At 58.8% G+C, this 12,551-nt stretch overlaps 1 protein-coding gene across 1 annotated transcript; it reads right to left on the bottom strand.

Moving 5' to 3' along the window:
- Nucleotides 1-2,084: 2,084 nt before the first annotated feature.
- LOC119514838 lies at nt 2,085-8,570 on the bottom strand. Its single transcript, XM_037810549.1, has 5 exons — nt 8,471-8,570; nt 6,963-7,032; nt 6,432-6,624; nt 4,931-5,334; nt 2,085-2,566 (listed from the first exon to the last, which is right to left on the bottom strand). Exons 1-5 carry the CDS (start codon nt 8,568-8,570, stop codon nt 2,290-2,292), a joined length of 1,044 nt encoding a protein of 347 aa, XP_037666477.1. The 3' UTR covers nt 2,085-2,289.
- Nucleotides 8,571-12,551: the final 3,981 nt, after the last annotated feature.

Genomic DNA, 12,551 nt, shown 5'->3' with positions numbered 1-12,551 from the left:
CCACCCCAAGAGGCCCTACCCTCTCCCGTGGGCTGGTTTGGAGCAGGCCTCCTGATGAGTTAGGGCCAGGAACGGGAAATCTAAAGCCTGTTCAGTGGAGGAGGGAGGGGGGAGGCCCCAGAAAGAGGAGCTGACATGGAAACTGAGCCCGCGAGCGCGTTGTGGCATAGCCTAAGGAACGAGTAAGGATGTTTGGGAGGGGGCACCGCCGGGGGACCAGGCAGTGAGCGGGGGGGGTGGGGTATGAACAGAGAAGTCTGCGAGGGAAGGGCAGAGGGGTGCTCGGGCCCCGGGACTTGGGGGCGAGCACAGCCCCCGGCCCGCGGCACCTTCCCGCGCGCCCGCCCCGCCCCCTCTCCTCCTGGCGGCCGCCCGGCGGGCGGGCGCGTCGCTCGGAGGCCGCCCTCTGCCAGGAAGAGTCACTTCCCGGCCGCCGCGGGAGCCCTGGCGGAGCTATGCGAGGAATGTCCGCGCGGAGCCGAGGGGCGGCACCTCCCGCGCCCGCGCCGCCGCCGCCAGGGTGGGAGGCTGGGGGGCGTGCGCGCGGCGCACAGGCCCCGCCCCCGCCCCGCCCCGCGCCTGCGCGAGCCCGGTCGCCATGGCAACGGGATTACAGGCGGAGAGCGCTGTTTATTCTCAGCCGAGTGCCAGGAAGCTGGGCCGGGAGGCTGCCGGGCACACCTCCCTGGGGCGGGCGGCGGGAGAGCGGGTGGGCCGGCCCGCCCCGGGCGTCGGGGGGGCGGGGGCCGGAGGCAGCCGTTCGTCATTTGAGGTCACTGGCCCCTCCGAGGGAGGCTGCCCAGAAAGGCCTGACTCGCTTTCCCGGCCGCGAGTGGATCAAGTTTTCTCGACCCAGGGGAGCCAGGATCCCCCGCCGGGCCGTCAGCCCCTGCCCTCCAGCTCCCACTCCCATTCTCCTCCGGGGTCCTGCCTTTGGAACCCCACAGCCCCCTCCCCTCTGGGTCACCGTCATTCACTCGCCCCCTCCTTCGGTCGTTCATTCATTCATTCATTCATTCATTCAATATATATCTATTGAAGTATGGTATGTGCCAGGGACTGTTCTGAGCCGGGAGATTTAGTGTCAGTCAAGACAAGGCCCACCCCCGGTGAGGTTTGGTGAGAGCAACGAGACAATAAACGAGTAAATTTGTAAAAACATAAATACAGACTATCATTCATGCCACGAAGAAGTGTCTTCAAACCCTCCTTCCATGACATGGTGCAAACATGATCCGTCTCTCCCTCGGGTAGGTGACCAGCTAGTCCCGTTTCTGCGAACAGTCTTAGGCTTGAGAGCCTGGCAAACCGGAACAGTCGGTCATGCTACCCTCAAGTCCCAGTAGATCCATTAGAGCTGGAGAAATAGGTCCCGAAACGCAAGGGCAGTTCTTCCAGGCTAGTCCAAGAGGGACGTGGAGGCCGTAACGTAGAATCCAGGGCGCTTTCTGCTTAAACCCTTTGAACCCCCACGCCCGCGCCTCCTCCTCCACCTGCAGCAGGCGCTCAGGTTGGGGGGAGCAGCTGATTCCTGGACTCCAGCCCCGGCTCTCCCGGAATGGCAGCCTGAGGATGGCCAGGGAATTGGAACCGTCAGCAACCTCCTCAGGTGACGCTGAGACCACTTGCCACTGCCTTTGATGAAGACAAGCCCAGATTCTCCTGTCTTCCTCCGACGGGGAATTTCCTCCTCGAACCTTGACTAAGCCAGAGCTGGGAAGGCAGCAGGGTGGAAAGGCAAGCACAGACAAGCGCAGCCCTGCCCTCTCCCTGGGGCTCCAGCCCTCCTGGCCAGCCATTTGTGAAATCCCTGGGTGAGCCTGCCCCGCTGCCATGAGGGCCGCCTCTGGAAGCCGGTGCGAGGTGGGGGTGGGGGGCTGTTCCCAGAAGCAGGGAGGGCTCGGTAGACTTCCCACTCCGGAGCGGTCCCATTGCAGCACAGCCTTAGGCAACAGCCGCGGCCTGGAAGGCTGCATTTGCTGACGGAATTGGAGGTCCCAGGCGCTTTTCTGAAAAGAAACGGGGGGCTCCGGGTGCTAAAACCGCATGCCGTCCTGGTTCAACCGCCACAGCCATGGGTCAGGTCCAGTCTTAGGGACAGGCCAAAAACTCAGACTCAAAAAGCAGAATACAAGTTCTTTATTCCCATTACACAAGAAAAGGTATTTCCTCTCTTTCACCTCCCTTCCCCCAAACCTCAAATCATAGAACCTTCTTTTCATGTGGGAGACGTTGGTTGTTACTATCTCTACAGGACGTTGACGGTATGGGCACGAAATATAAAATCCATCAGGACCCCGTCCTCCCAGAAGCTGCTGCTTTGCACAACTCCAGGGGGTGTTCTTCATGATGTGCTCTTTGTGACCTGTGTCCTGTGAGGTTGTATGATGGTGGGGGTGGGCTGCAGTGTTCCTGAACTTTAGGGTGCATCAGCAGCTCCTGGCACCCCAGGCCTACCAATGCAGGTGCAAACTGTACTGGAGTTAACTGACAACCAGCAGAGATCCCAGGCTTCAAGAGGTTGCCAGTCTGAAAGGGGAACCGGGCGTGAGAACCAAGAAGTATCCTAAAAAGGAACGGGTGCAAAATTAAAACTGTATTCAGGGTACAGCCTCTGTGTGTGTGTGTGGGGGGGTGCTCGGGAGGAAGCCATCTGTAGCGGCTTCCCAGAAGAGATGACGTGTGAGCTATGGCGAAACAGCAGGTGCTCCCTCGACGGGCATGGGAGAATGGGGCATTCTAAGTGTCAGAAACAGGGAAATGGCCCAGAAATGGGAAACTTGGGGGAACTTCAAGAAGTTTTGTCATGTCCCATTGGGCACTGCGAGACTCAGCTTCTAAAAAAATTGCTTTCATCATGTAATACCCAATCCATCCCCAAAACATCTACACTGGTTTCCCCTGGCACTTGCCACCATGCAGGGGGTCCAAAAGCCTCAGCTCCCAACCCCCGTGGAAAGCATTCATTTCTTCTTTAACTCTTCTGCCCCACCTCCACCCCACCCTGGGAAACAGTCTTCCTCCCACCCAGGTGATCTCCTCACCTGCCCACCGTGCACATCACTCCTAGCCATGGCCAATGAGCCTCCTTGGGGCTGAGACACCCAGATGGGGTTGTCCTCCCCTTCCCTTCCAATCCTGCCTCTCTTTGGAGGCTGCCTCGTTTTCTGCCTCCTCCCTAAAGTTTTGACTCCTGCAGGCCTGGAGTTCTCTTTGTGTCTCTGAACAGGTCCCATATTTGTAGAGTGCACCATTCGTTGACCATTTGGTTATAGGGCGTTGTCTCCAGATTTCCTTCCAAACTGTAAAGTCTCTGAGGGAAGAAGCGCCCTTTCATTCATCCGTTTAACTATCATTTATTGTGTCTACACATCGCAGGCACTATATCCTCCACTTTTTTATGTTCTTCACAAAAAGCAAAGAAGCCTACACTTGGCCAATGGCTGTACAAAAAAAGAAATGTCTTTAAGTAACTGGGTTTCCGAAGACATCAAAATATCATTTAATTCACTCGTAACCTTTATTTAATTTTATTTTTTTAGAGAAGTTGTAGGCTTACAGAAAAATCATGCCATTCACAACTTTTTACTTCAAAGTAAAAAAGGCATTTTTAATACTTTGCATAAACAGTATTTCTGTCTTTTCAAAGTGCATTCTAATACATCATGCAATTCCATCCTCCCATATTGTCTCTGGTTTTTTCACTTGACTTCAAATTCAGTATTCTCTCCATAAATGCTTGCTCCTGTATATGGCAAGATAGCCCCTACTATCCACTGCTACCATGTCTACCCCCACCTTTCACCCTCACCACCCAAAGCATCCACCACTTTTCACCCCCACCATTCCCCTGTCTATCCATCATCCACCACCTCCTTCCACCTCCATGATCCACCCCCACCCTCCACCCCCACTACTGAGCAGCTACCATGAAACCTCCTAAGGGACCCAGGCGGTGCCCAGGTCCACCCTTGGCTCCAAGAAGAGTCCAAGTCAATCCTGGGGGACAACCCCAGGACCCCTGTTCCATCTGCTAGCCCCTGGGTGACCGCAGGGGTACCAGGGTCATTCCTTCTCCAAGTGCGTGAAAGCCACAGATGCTCAGAGCTGGAGCAGGCAGTGGACAGTTACCAAGGAGACCCCAGCTAGGTCTCCCACCAACCCAGTGCCCAGGGTTTTGCTTGGAGCCCTCAGGGAATGCCAATATCCCTCTAAACCGTTTCTGGGAACCTGGGGAATGGATGAAATGACCTCTATGTTCTTTCCTCTTATAGAATTCTATGACAAGGAGGCTGAAGGGAGAGGAACCAGCTGTGGGAGGGAGGCAGGCTTCCAAGCCTAGTCCTTTGGCTATTCACTGCCCTTTTCAGGATCTGTTGGCTCCTAGTGGGAGTGGGCAATGGGGTCTGGCAGGCAGGCCACCCGGGAGACCCTCAGAGACCAGCCAGTGGCTATGGAATACTTCCGTATACGTCAGGGCTTCCCCACTGGAACTCCTCAGGCCATCCTGGGGCCAGGGTTTAGCTGGGAGTCCAGCAAGGACCCTGCCCAGGCTCCAGCCAGAACCCTGGAGTGGGAGGGGAGGGACCCAGGAGCACCGCCTGGGCCTCCCCCAGGCCAGCCGCCAGGCCTCTCCAGCTGAAGACAAGGAGCTGAGAAGGTCAGCCAAGGGGCCCGGCTGCCGCACGCTCCTGGTGCCCGCACCAAGCTGAGGACTGAGCTGGATGACCTTGAGCAGGGGAGGGGGAGGCCACAGCCTGGGCACAGAACCTGCCAGGCCCTGGGGACAGAACCTGGGGGCCATTGGGCCGCGCTGTGGCTGGTAGGAGAGCTGTCTGGAGAGGGGCCAATTAGCAAAGCCAGATGCCGGCTGGAGCTGCAGGCCCCCAGCAGAAAGATGGGGAAACAGCCAGCGATGACCAGGACTTACTGGACACGCACAAGATGGACGAGTTGCCGCCTGACACGCTGGGCTCCTTTCCGGACACCCCTCGGATGTGTGCTTTGGATTCTCTTTCCGTGGGGTGATGAGTGATGGTGACTCAGCCCGTTTCTCACTGGGTTCCCCAAGTGAGCAACTACAGCTAACCGGGAGGCAGCTGACGAAGAGTCATGGCGGAAGCGACGGCCGGGGACCAAGAAAGAAGTGGGCCAGACCAGGCTCAGAAAGAGACCTTGGCCGCAGCGGTGCGATCCAAGCAACTGAGCCAGCCTGCCCAGAACGGAGGCAGCACTCAGCTCCCGGGTCTCAGGCACCCCCCTTTCTGGTCTCCGGAGGGTTCTGTGGGAAACAGATGAGAACTGCAGGAGGATGCTCTCGGCCTCGGTCTCTCCCTAGGCTGTGGAGTAAGCATAAAGCGAGTCTGCCATCCTACAGCCCTTTCCCCGGCCTCAGTCCTGGAGGAAAAGAGCTCCCACCCAGCACGTTTTATTTATTTCCCACCTTTTAAAGTAGTGCTCACTCTGCCAACCACTACTGTAAGCACTTGAAAGGTACCAACTTGTTTAAATCTCCAACAGCCCATAAGTCCGGTACTCTTCTTGTCCCCATTTCCAGCTGAGGAAGTGGCGGAGCAGGGACGCAATGCAACTTGCCTAAGGTTGCACAGCTAACAGGGAGCGGAGCTGGGATTCAAACCCAGGCAGTGGGGCTCCAGAGTCTCTGCTCACCGCCAGTGTGTTCCCCTGTGGCACTGGAAATCGGCTTGGGAGCCCCCGATTAGGAGAAGACGGAGTGGCTGTGTACGACCTTGGGAAGGGAGCAGCCAACCGACCTCAACCTACACATGAGGATCTCGATCCACCTGCCTAAGGGGTCATTGTGAGGATGCGGCTTTCTGATCACTCGCTGGCCCTCCCTGCAAGGCTCAGACACTTCCCATTCACCTGATGCCCTCCTGCCAGGAGGAAAGTGGCAACTGCCAAAGCTCAGCCACTAGCTCCACGGTTTCCTGTCTGGGCGAGAGAAAGAGGTTGAGGAAGTGCTCTTTCCTGACCCCTCCTTGGTCTCTTCCAAGCCTTTTCTTTCTGTGCCTGATGCACTTCCTTCTTGTTTCCCTCAACTGCCCTCTGTTTGACGTTTGGTGGCCCTGCAGGATCTCAGATTCAGAACACGTTTTCTCTCCTTGCATCTTCCAGGAAAAGCCCAAGAAATACATCCTTCCTTGCTCTTGGGGGGTGGGGGGCAAGTGGAATGCCCTATTTTGCCCCCTGAAAGATGCCTTGAGGACAGAGGACAGGCTGAAAAGGTGCCCAGGGATGCAGCAGGGTGACGGGCTGGCTGCAGGGCTGGAGGGGGGGAGCCCCCGGAGGCAGGGAGCCCACACCTGGAACCAGCCTGGCCACACATCACCTCATGTAGCTGCAGGATGAGTCCCGCATTTCTCCAGTGAAGAGCTCCAGTCTCCGCAGCCTCAGCTGACCTCTCGCACCAGAATATTGTCCTCTAGAAAGCCCTCTCTGCGCTCCTGTGGGCAGGAGAGGGGAAGATGGGGCCGCGGAGATGGGCGAGGGACACTGGGCAGCTTCACAAGGGCCTCGCCATGTCTCCCGGGGCTCAGCCACCCCGGGGTGTCTGCCGGTGTGGTGGACATGGGTGCAGTGGCAGCCTCGCTCCAGATGCTCCTGCCACAGCCAGATAACCAGGGATGGGTTGTGGGGAGTGGGGAACTGAGGATAAGGGGCTCTCATGGGGAGGTGGGGACCACGGCACCCTTATGCTCAGAGGTGGAAGAAAAGCCTCCAGGTGGCTTGATGGCTGACGGGAAAGTTCTCAGGTCCTCCCCATCCCCCCTTCTGCCAGGGCCCCCCTCTTCTTGCCCACTCTGCCCCTTCATCCTGGCACAAGGGACCCTGGACAAGCATCTGGCCAGGAGGGGCTCTCTGGGGTACCCAGGTCAGACTTCTAGAGGCTGGGAAAGGAGAGAGGGAGGATGCTAAGAAGGCCAGGGTTATGCCCTCACCTGAACCGCAGCAAGGGGACCGCCCTGCCCCAGCCTACCGGCAGCTGCTCTTCTAGGCACAGGAAGTCAGCTGAGTGCCGGGCAAGCAGCGTGCCCGGGGGAGGGGCTCAGGCGCCCGGGCCGTCCTCCGCGCTAGCGCTTCTTGTCCTCGCTGTGGCCCCCACTTGGGAGGCCAAATGGAGTGGGGAGCAAGAGCCTGGTTCGCTGCCCAGCTCCAGCCGTGGAACTCAGGCAGGTTCCCAAATGTGTTTTCCCGTCTGTACAATGGGGATATCAATAGTCCCACGTCTAGGGTGGCCGTGATGGTGCAGCCGATGCAAATAAACTACTTGGCCCACATTGCCCAGTGCTTAGTGGGTGCTCAATATGCACCAGCTGTGCCTGCGCCCTTGGGAAGCTTTTCTTCTTATGAATGATCCAGCATTTAAGGGGTGGCCTGACATGCTAAGGGGGAGAAGCGGCCACCTGGTCTACTTTCACCAGAAGCAGAAATCAGGGACCCAGCCCCCATCTGATGTGGGGCCCCAGCGATGCAAGCCAGAGGCCTCCATGAGGGTCTGAGTTCTCCCGGCTCTGGGGCCCCCCTCGGGCCTGCCCACCCAGCCTCAGGGCAACCAGGCTCACGAGGACCACACCGTCCCCCAAGCCCCAAGCCTCAGTGCCCCTAGAGGAGGAGAGGGGACACTGAGAGCCCCTTCCCGGCTTGGAGGTGGACCCCACCACCAGGACAGGCCGGTCTCCCAGCGATTTCCAGGGGCCGCCTCGTCCTGGCAGCCACACCGCCCAAGCCACAAAGGGCAGCTGAAGCAGCAACTGATGCTCAGAGGGAGAGTCTGACTCACTCCAGCCAGGCCGGGCTCGGTGATATTCTTGGCCCTCAGCCTGGGATTCCTGCAGGTTCTGACAACAAGTTGGACCACTCTCTTGAACCCAGGCGCGTTCCCAGGTAATCCCAGGGGGAGGCAAGGTTGCCAAGCAACACACAACTCCAGGTCTGGGGTGGCAGTGGGGAGTGTGGACAAGCCTATCTCACTCCAGCCCTGGAGGAGGTGGGGGAGAAGAGAAAGGGGACCCCACTTCTAGGGTATGTGGCCCGAGCCCTGCCTCATGGGCACATTACATAATTAATCCAGTTCAATCATAACAACCCTGTTTGGTGGCTGTGACTAATCGCTGGTTAACAGATGAGGGAACTGAATCTTGGAGAGGTTATGGAAAGGAGGTTGGTGGGGCAGGGGGTGGGGCGGGCCTGGCGGGTCTGTGGGTGGTAGTGGTGGTGCCGATGTGAGGTCAGGCACGTTTTAGACCCTCGCTCAGCCTGAGTTGCCACGAACCCCACAGGGAGCCTCTGCTGCCTGCGGGGTTGGCGGGCTGGGGGCACTGAGGAGTGGCCCCCAGGAAGGAACGTGGATCAGAGAGAGGATGCAGCGGTGCCTCCTATTTCAAAGGGATGCGGGCCCCTCGCTGGCAGGAATGGGGTGCAAGCCGGGTGGGGGTGTCCCTCAGACCCCGTCCCAGCTGCCCTGCAGCCTCCGCGCCTCGCAGACCGCGGACCTCCTCCCCACCGCGGACTGGGCGGGCTCGGTCCCGGGCCCCCTGCGTGGCCATGGCAACCGCCCGCTGTTGCTCCCGCTCCCGGCAACGTTTCAAGGGGAAGGGAACACACAGGCACACACACGACCGCGCCGCCAGCTGCGAATTCCTCAGGCCTTCCATCAGCCGCGCCGGCCCCCGACGGGCTTCCTCGCGGGCCGGAGGCTGTGAGGTCAGCTCCGGGCCCCCGCCCCCCACCCCACTTCCCCCTCCGGACCCTGCCTGCACCCCCACCCACCCACCTTGGACCCCGGCCCCGGCCCCCAGCCCTTGGTCCTCGTCCTGCGCCCGGGTCCGAGCGCCCCAGCAAGTCCCGCGCGCTGGGGCCGCCCCTCGCGCCCGCCCGCGGCCCGCGGGCCTCCGGGTCGAGCCCTATTTCGGGCGCTGGCGCTGCGGGCCGGGCAGCCCTGCCCGGAAGGGAGGCTATTCTGGGCCGGCCCGAGCAGCTGCGGCCCCAGGGCTTCCCGGCAGGGCGCGCGCCCGGGACAGAGAGCACGCCAGGGCAGGGCTGCCCTCCCGCCCGCCGCCCCAGCCGCCTCCCGGGCCCGCGCCCAGCTCCCGCCCCTCTCGGGCCTGACCCAGGTCCTTCCCCAGGCAGGGAACCTTCTCGGTGCCACCGGCCGCGTCCAGAGGCTCCGCCCACCACGCTGGCTCCCGGGCCAGTGCCCACCCAGCCGGTGCCTTCCACCCCCAGCGCCCAGGCCCGCCTCCCCGTCTGGGGTGGTCTTCCCAGCGCCCTGCACTGGACAGGCCGCAGCCGCTGCCACACGTGTCCATTTGCCTGCCCGTGGTGGCCTGCGGCCCCTCCTCCCGCATGAGGCCTCTCTGATTCAGTGTTGGACCCCAATTCCCAGCACAGGCTGGGTGCCCCCCGAACAGTCATTAACCTGTTCTCAGTCACACTGAGGACGCCAGACCCTGATTCCTCGGGGGGGAGGGGTCTTTATCACCTTGTGTCATAGGTCCCCACAGACAGACCATCAGGGCGCAGGCGCCCTCCCCTCGTCTAACCCAAACCTCTCCCTCAGGGGCAAAAGATTTCAAAAAGAAAAAGATTTCCGAGAATGCGCAGGGACACTTACGGCGTCCACACTGCGCCAGGTGTTTTACACGCGTCTCACTTAGCCAAGGCGAACCCCCTGGGGTCTCGTGAAATTGCGGCCCCTGATTCCTCAGGGCTGGGGCGGGGCCTGCGCGGCCGCGTTCCTGGGCAGCCCGCCCCCCTACCCTGCCGGCGCCAGGGCGCGCTCAGGGGGCGCTCAAGCAGCCCGGAGAGCTCAGAGGCGGGATCGAGTTGTTTAGAGAGAGTCAGGTGTGTCCTGCTTAAAGTGGCAAGACCAGTACCGAGACCCAGCTGGTCCTGAGACCGTGTCCTCGCCTCCCCTCCCCCCTTCCCCCCACTCCCCCACCCCCACCCCACTATCCGGCCGCCAGCGTCCTCCAGATCCCCCCACCTTGGCTCCAGAGCACACATTCTCCCCTCTGCAGTTTACACCCCTCAGCTTCCTTTTTGTTTTCCTTTTAAACTATTGGACTAATACTTGTGAATTGCAAAACGTGTGTGTATAAAATATATAGTGATCTTCAATTAAAATAAATAGCAACTAAGTTATCTATGTCTAAAACATTTTAAAAACCCAAGCCCAACACCACTGGGCCCTCACCCCGGAAAAAGGAATCATGTCAACAACTACTTGCAGACTCTTTTCTTGATATCCTTGGGTTTTGTTTACACCTTGGGTTAACCAGGGTGTAGACTCTGGGGTGGGGGCAAAAGTCATGCAAAAGCCACCCAAACTTGGGGCAGAACTCTGGGGAGAGTGGCTTCATCTGCCTTCCAGACTGCCAGCCAAAGAGCGCTCGTGGAGTGAGAGAGAGAGAAAGAGAGAGACAGAGACAGAGACAGAGAGAGAGCGAGCGCTCAGGGTTCAAGTAGGGGCCCAGGAAGAGGCAGGAAACCACTTTCTCTTTCTCCCCAGGGCCCGCTGGCCCAGGTGAGGGGGGCCCGGATGTGCCCAGCACCCTCAGCCCTAAATAGGAGCCGCCCAGTGCTTGGACCCACGTGTCAATAGACAGTGAACTTCCTGCCAGAGAGGCTAGAGCTTTCACACGCACGTGGATGGGGAAGAGTAATCAATTGACGATTAATTAAAAGTGAAAGTTGCTGGGAATACAGACTCACTCCAGCACAAGCAGTGCTGGGCGGCATTTTTTCGGAAGCACATCTGTTATGGCGGCCAGAGCTGTGGCCTAAACACGCTTAATGGTGTCCCAGTTTCCGGAAGGAGCCCTGGGAAGCCGGCCGGCTCGCTGCGGCCACCGTGGCCGGGACTCTGGCGCACCAGGCAGGCCGGGTCCTCCAGCGTCACTGCTCCCTGGCGGCGCTGCCTTTTTCTTGTCTGCAGGATGAAGGCTCTGGCAAGGACCCAGGAGATACATGGGGTTCGCTGCCTGGCACACAGCAGCCACTCGGCAAGGACTAGCCCTTCTCTTCTCCTTTTACCCGCTCCCTGGACCCCCCTGGGTGCCCCTAAACCTGTTCCTCCATTCTGGGGCTGAAAGGAGCCTTACACGTCTGGTTTCCTTTGAAGATGGACGTTTTCTGAGATGTGGCTAATCCTGTAAAAGCCCAATACCTCATTTCTGAGAGGGAAGGAGCAGGGGGCTCCTGTGGGGAAGGATGGGGGCAGAGTGAAAGGGAAGGGAGAAGGGGAGGGAGAACTGGGGACTCTTGATGCTCTCGTTTCTGCTTTGCGGGTTAGAGATGCCGAGCTGCCCACGGCCTGTCTCATAACTTCCTCCCCAGGGGCAGCTCGGGCGGTTTGCATATGTCTCACTGACATTCCCGGTTGGGGTGCCACCCGCTTTACCCCACAGCCCCAGAGGGTCACTGGAGCATCTCGGAGGAACCAAAGGGTGGGGTTGAGTGGCCGTGGGACAGCGCCGACTGCCCCAAACCTCCCCTGGGTGAGTCACCCCTATTCAACCCATTTTCCTAGAATGTTGCAACAGGGGTGTTAGGGTTTTCCCAGAGATTTCCACTCTCAATTACCCAACGCCAAGCCCCTCAAGTGGAACTCAAGGTGACTCCCACTGACAAGGCTGGTCCCTTCCCTCTGACCTTCTCTTCCTTCCCATCCGTACCTTCCAGAGGGGCAGAACGTGGCCTCCTGGGATTGGGTGCACAGCTGCACACACCGTAGGTTCTGGGCCCATTTTTCTTTCTTCGGGCCTATTGGTTTAATGGATGGGATATCTGGGAATTACTTACCCCTGGTGAAGAAACAGGAAGGACACACAGTTTTAAAATTCCTTTTTCAAAGTTTCAGTCTAGTACCTTATATAGACAACTAAGAAAACGACTATCCTCGTTCTTACTTGCTTCATCTTGATATTCCCTCACTTGAGACTGTAAGTGCTCCCACTCTAAACCCTCCAACTCTTAGTCATTAGGTTCTGAGCTGGCTCTTTGGGGGCAACCCAAGCCTCATCCATGTTCTCTCCCCAGGCCCTGGTTCATGGCCGCACGGTGGGTACTCGAGGGGTCTCGTCACATTGAATTGCCTGTCTTTCTTGGCCCTATTTAGGGAGTCAACCCCATGGAGGATCAGGCGTGACATCGTTCCTTAATCTTGGGCCGAGTGTGGGGGTCACATCCCTGTTTGTGTGCATTTGCACCCGACGCCCGCCGAGGGTGCCATCAGTGGCTCTGGCTTTCTGTGGCTGCCGCTGCTGGGCAGCGTCCACGATAGCGGCTGCGAGGGTCTCAATGCCAGCGGAGGGTCTGATATTTGAACTCCGGGAAAGGAATTTCACCCCAGGTCACTTTTTACCCAGGGTGATGCCCTGAGGTTTGTAAGAGCTCAGGAAGGAGATACTGGAAATTGTCAGGTGGGGACTCTAGACTTGAGGGGAATTTTTTTTTTTCGAAAAGTCCTGGGAACTCTGGTCGAAACAAACAAATGAATAAAGCTATAGGTTCTAAGAGAGAAAATG

The sequence above is a fragment of the Choloepus didactylus genome, chromosome 18 (assembly GCF_015220235.1).
Source record: "Choloepus didactylus isolate mChoDid1 chromosome 18, mChoDid1.pri, whole genome shotgun sequence".
Taxonomy (NCBI): Eukaryota; Metazoa; Chordata; class Mammalia; order Pilosa; family Megalonychidae; genus Choloepus; species Choloepus didactylus.
Note: the sequence above shows the minus strand (reverse complement) of the source record. Positions and strands in the feature narration are given on the sequence as shown.